Source organism: Gekko japonicus, unplaced genomic scaffold, assembly GCF_001447785.1.
Source record: "Gekko japonicus isolate JY-2015 unplaced genomic scaffold, Gekko_japonicus_V1.1 scaffold63, whole genome shotgun sequence".
Taxonomy (NCBI): Eukaryota; Metazoa; Chordata; class Lepidosauria; order Squamata; family Gekkonidae; genus Gekko; species Gekko japonicus.
Window position 1 is genome coordinate 329,374 of NW_015168654.1, and position 6,000 is coordinate 335,373.

General features: G+C 49.9%; 1 protein-coding gene across 1 annotated transcript in view; it reads left to right on the top strand.

Moving 5' to 3' along the window:
* Window positions 1-4,708, top strand: part of SCARA3 (scavenger receptor class A member 3) — a 46,647-nt gene extending 41,939 nt beyond the window's left edge. The window contains exon 8 of the mRNA XM_015415116.1: window positions 4,192-4,708. Within this exon, the coding sequence (XP_015270602.1) occupies window positions 4,192-4,631 (440 nt within the window). The 3' untranslated portion in view covers window positions 4,632-4,708. The remainder of the gene's footprint in view (window positions 1-4,191) is intronic.
* Window positions 4,709-6,000: the final 1,292 nt, after the last annotated feature.

The following is a 6,000-nucleotide window of genomic DNA, read 5'->3' on the forward strand; positions in this document are numbered from 1 at the left end:
CTTCCTGCAAGCTGATGATGTCAGCTATGCTTACAAGGAAGGCAGTTTTTGCACATGCTTGTTAAACGTGACCTAGTGGAAACTGCCCCGCGCCTAAGACTCTGTTCTTGGTTACCAAGGGAATTACCATGGCAGAGATTTTACTACACATAATGAAGGAAGACAACTGCATACAGTTGCCAACAGACTTGGAGAAAAATGTCCTGTCCCTTTACATACATATGTGCCGTTAAGTTGCAACCGACTCATGGCAACCCCAGCAAGGGGCTTTCGAGGCAAGTGCCAAGCAGAGGTGGTTTGCCATTGCCTTCCTCTGCAGAGCCTTCTGTGACTGGTCTTTATCATGCCGTCTTATCATCCCTCCTGTCCACTTAATTGAGGCTTAGTGCCTAGAAACATGCAGTTGAAGCTTTTCATGGCACAGAAGGAGATAACCTCACATGATAAATAAAAGCCTGTTGAACCTCTCTTAAATGGACAGGACCGTTTTCTCCAAGGCTGCTGGCAACCTCAGGACTGCACACAGAGCTGCCGTTTTTCAAAGCCTAAGTTGGCAACAGACCTGGGGGGAAATGCCCTGTGCCTTTAATAGGGACTTAATAGGATGTTATTTGCCAGGTGAGGTTATTTACCTCCATGTCTAGAAAAGCTTCAGCTGCTTCTTTTCCACACATTAAACCTTTCTTAAAGGGATAGGACATTTTTCTCCAGGCCTATTGGCAACCCTAAGGAAAAGAATATAAGGAGAGTCCTGATGGCAAAGGATTCTTCTACTTTTGAGCATTGTTGTTCCATAGAGCTAGCATGGCTAACCGCTATTGGTCCACTTCTCCTTTAAAGCCATCTAAAACAGTGGGCCTCATTACATCTTGTTAAAGAGCTGGTTTTTATAACCTGGTTTTTCTACCAGAAATTGCTTTCCCTTCCTCTCCCCACAACAGGCATCTTGTGGGGGGGGGGGCTGAGAGAGTTCTGAGAGAGAGAACTGTGAGTGGCCCAAGGTCACCCAGCAGGCTTCATGTGGAGGAGTGGGGGAATCATACCCAGTTCTCCGCCTAAGCACTACACCATGCTAACTTCCTTGTGACAGTGAGCTCCATAAATTAGTTGTGCATCGTATGAAGAAGCACATTCTTTTATCTGCACTGAACCTACTACTAATCCATTTCATTGGGGAACAGACACACCCCAAGTTTTCATACTTTAGAAGAAGAATGTCCCGTCACGTTGCAGCCATCTAATTGCAACTCCAGCCGCTCAAGGCAAGAATGAACAGACGTGGTTTGCAGTTGCCTTCCCCCCTCATAGTAACTGGCATCTTCTTCCTTGGTGGTCTTTCATCCAAGTACTAACCATGGCTGACCCTGCTTAGCTCCCAAGCCCCGACAAGAATGGGCAAAAGTCAGGAATGCAGACTTTAATCTGGGAGAACTGGGTTTGATTCCCTACTCCTCCTCATGCCGCTGCTAGGTCAGTCATAAGTTCTTTCAGAGCTGTTCTCTCAAGGACAGTTCTCCAGCCCCACCTACCTCACAGAGTGTTGTGGGGAGGGGAAGGGAAAGGAGATTGTAAAATGCTCTGAGACTCCTTCGGGTAGTGAAGGGTGGGGTATAAATCCAATCTCTTCTTCTTCTTCTGGTGGGTAAGGTATGGCTGGAGTCTTTGCATAGTGTTGCCAGGAACTTGGGGAAATATTGCCCTGCCCTTTTTTTTTTTTTAATAAAAGCTTAACGGGATGTTATTTATCTCTGTGCTATGAAAACCTCACCTGCCAATTCCATACAATAAGCCTCTGTTAAAGGGGCAGGGGCATTTTTTCCCCCTCCAAGTCGAGGGCAACCATGTTGGCACACAGTTTAAAGGAGCAGCTGGGCGTGTGTTGGGTGATTGTGCGGAAGGGATGACACAGCTGAGCCTGGACTCTGGGCCAATGACAGGACCTTTGTGGTTGTCATAAAAATTCCTGAGCATGGCAGAGTCCGGGTAGGGTTGCCACCCTCCAGGTGGGGCCTGGAAACCTGGAATTACAACTGATCTCCAGATGACAGAGATCGGTTCTCCTGGAGGAGTGGCAGTTTCAGGGGGCAGATTCTGTGGCATCTCCCTTGCCCCAGGCTCTCCCCCAACCTCCAGGAATTTCTCAACCCAGTGTTGGCAATCCTAGAGTTCTCAGTGGTTAACATTTAACAAGGGAACTACAGTGGACGGAGCTTGAGTTCTGCCTCGAAGATCTCTGGCCCCTCAGCCAGATACCTGGAAGTCAGCTGCAGTTAACAGTTAAAGGTAAAGGTAAAGGTTCCCTTGCTCGAAAGCCAGTCGAGTCCGACTCTAGGGTTGCGGTGCTCATCTCCGTTTCAAAGCCGAAGAGCCAGTGCTGTCCGAAGACGTTTCCGTGGTCATGTGGCCGGCATGACTAACCACCAAGGCGCACGGAACGCTGTTACCTTCCCATCGAAGTGGTACCTATTTATCTACTTGCAATTTCTTGCTTTCGAACTGCTAGGTTGGCAGGAGCTGGAACTCTGTCATGCGGCACACTCGAGTCTCGAACTGCTGAAGTACTGACCTTCCACAGCTGTAAAAACATTCTGCACATGTTCAGAGGCTTCCTGTATTTCTGCCTTGTAACTTCCAGCCCTGCAGTCTGGCATTCAGGTCAAGATGAAAGCCCAGAATCAGGTTAAGGCTTCAATTAATAAAAATGTTTGGAGGGCCGTATTCCCCACCCCACCAGCCTGCTCCAGCTACACCCCTCTTAGGATCCACCTCCCGCAGCATCCGCAGAGTCCACCCGGCCTCTGCAAACCAGGCAGATTGGTTTGTCCTTCCTGCTTCTGAGCTCTGTGGTGGATTTATTTTTTTTAACTGTGGAAAAAGAGCACAATATACAGCAAGCCAGCAGGCTGGCATAGGCAAGGGCCGTAAGTGGGTACCGCCTCTGTCTGGCTTGGCATGGCCTGGCAGAAGTGCTTGAGTCAATAGATGACTACATCCCTCAGTCTGATGGGCACAGAGGTTTGAAAAAGCTGGCTGGCAGGTCGAAAACACCTGGAGGTTTTCCTTGGCTTTCTTTGGGTGGAGCCAGACAGCTCAAGCTGGAAACAGCCCGGCTGTTGTTTATCCCACTGTCTGTGGGGCTGAGAGCACACCCAGTTCCCGGCCTCTCCCGTCCAAGGGGCCAGATAGAATTTGTTTGTGGAGATTTGTACAGAAGCTTGCTTTCTGTGGAACTGGTTCTTCTTCAAAAACAAAGCTAGGTTCTCTCCGTTTCTCCAGGGTGGCTGAATTAACAAAGTGGGAAATTCAGGGCAGCTTTCAGAGAGCATCCCAGAAACCTATGGCATTGGTGGGGTGGAATATCTGCAAAGGTACAGGCTAAACGCCCTGACCTGGATAGCCCAGGTTAGCCTGATCTCATCAGATCTCGGAATCTAAGCAGGGTAAGCCCTGGTTTGTACTTGGATGGGAGACCACGGAGGAAGTCCAGGGTTGTGACGCAGAGTCCAGCAATGGCAAACCACCCTCTGAACATCTCTTGCCTTGGGTACCCTATGGGGTCAACATAAGTTGGCTGTGACTTGACGGCACTTTCCACCACCACACAGGTGAGGCTTCTAGTTCTCATGGGCTAAAAGTGAATTGGCAATGCCTACTAAGAATCAGAAGTGGGCATATACACCCAGAACTGGTTCAAGGGGCTGGTGGTTATGCACTAAAGAGAGCGGATGAGGTTTAACCCAGCAGCCCACAGCCTCTCATGATCACGTTACAAAGAATTCTGGGTCATGAGTGTTCCCAGGGAGACAGCTGTATGAGAAAGAGCATGCCGCTGTATGGACCAGCCAGATGTGCAGGTACACATGACACTAATGGGGTTTACCAACCTCAGATTGGGGTCTGGAATTTCCCTGGAATTACCACTGATCTCCAGCCTACAGAGATCAGTTTCTCTGGAGGAAATGGCAGCTTTGAAGGGCAGAGTCTGCTAAGCTCCCTCCCCTCTCCAAACTCCTCCCTCCCCAGGCCCCACCCCTAGATCTCCAGGAAGTTCCCAAGCCAGAACTGGCAACCCAAAACTAGAGATCGGCTAGGAGGGCGGGGTATAAATCTGATAATAATAAAAAATAAATAAACATCGCTCTTTTTTCTTCCCTAGCGGCTCTTTTTATCCTTGCTCTTTTTCCTCTCTAGGTGTTCCTGGGCCCCCAGGCCCCAGAGGATTCAGAGGAGAGCTTGGCGGAAAGGGGCCACCTGGAAGCAGAGGACCGAAAGGCGACGCTGGGAGTATGGGCCCACCCGGCCCACCGGGAGCCCGGGGTCCTGCAGGCCTCCAAGGTCCACAAGGCGAGAGAGGATCGGGGGGCCCAAAAGGCCTCCCTGGATTCAAGGGCAGCAAGGGAAGCTTCGGACCGTCTGGTGCCAAAGGGCAGGCAGGCCCAAAGGGCGAGGTGGGGCCTCCCGGGCCGGATGGTGCATCTGGGCCAGCTGGAGTTGCTGGGCCACCCGGAAGTCCAGGCATCCCAGGCAAACCAGGGCCACCAGGCCCAATTGGGCCAACAGGGCCAAAAGGGGATCCGGGTTTACGAGGCAGGCCAGGGTTACCAGGACCACCTGGGCCTCCAGGACCATGAGCTTGCGCCCCACAAAGGGATGGTGGTGGATGTGGGCAGTGAAACAGCTGCAGACACCTCCGTTCCCTCCATGGAAAGGTGGTGAGATCAGCAGTCCTACTGATGCCTGCCCTCATATTTTCTGCATGGAACAGCCAGGACCTGTTTCCAGCAGCAGAGCTGGAAAATTGAGCTGCCTGCACTGGGGAATCGTCAAGGGCCAAGAGTTGCCGCTGCTGTCTCACCGGGTTTGAAGCATCTTCATCCCTTTGCCCCTTCCCGCAAGACAGCCGAAGCCGGCTCTGCCCCAGTCCTTGTGTCTAGCCTTCTGAGGACCAATTTCCTCCCACTGTGCTCGGGCAGGGAAAACGTGCAAAGAAGTTTTAGAGGCAAAGTTAAACTTCTTAATGTGTGCAGACTTCAGTATGTCTGTGGACATACGCATTAAAGGTTGCCACCTTTTTTTCCCTGGCCATGTTCCTGTGCTTTTAGTGCAGAACTTTACCACATGATGCTTCTCCCACTGCTTGTCTCCATGGCTGGAGGCAGCATTTCTCTATGCCCAGCTGCTTCTAAAGGCACAAGAGAAGAGCCAGCAAAAACTAGCATCCTTGCTATGAGCAGGTTCACCTTCTGCTTGCCACCTTGTTTTGCTTTCACAGGAACACGTAAAGCATAGGCCAGTTAGGCAGGAGTTGTGTCTGAGTGGCAGAGCATCTGCTTTGCACGCTAAAGGTTCTTGGTTCATTCCTTGGCCACCTCCATTCAAAATGATCTCAGATTAGAAGGATTGCCTGAGATCTGCTGCCATTCAGAGGAGACTGTACCAGGCACAGTGGATCACGCGTCTGAAGAAAGCAGCTTCATGTCTTCATAAGCAGATTTTGCCCTGGAAAGTGAAGAAACTGGCCTTGGGTGTACCAGAAATGAAGAATATCATTGCTGGTAAAAGGAAGAGAGGGAATGGGTATGTCTTGGTTGCTCACTTGATTTTGTACTTAGAAGTGTTGTGGAAACCAGATTTTATACTCCAGAAACTATTTTGCATTGGGTGAAACTCTGAGCTCTGTCTCTCCAAGATTGCTTCTACACTAGCCTTAAGTTTGGAATTGCCATGATTCATTCGCACAGTTTTAACAGAGAATCCAGACGATACCATTGGCAGCCTGTTACACTCCAGCGTTTTCAGTATTGTATTTCCATATTTTTTCCAGATCTGTCATGTGGCAATAAATATAAAAGTAATTGCAATGTGACATCCAGCCATAGATGGACAAAGCGCTACTGAGGCTTCCTGAGTCTACTGACTCTTTATTTTTGCAGCTGCTTCCAGATTAATCAATTACTTCCTACTTAGTGTCTGGCTGGTCCAGCCATAACATTCAATGTT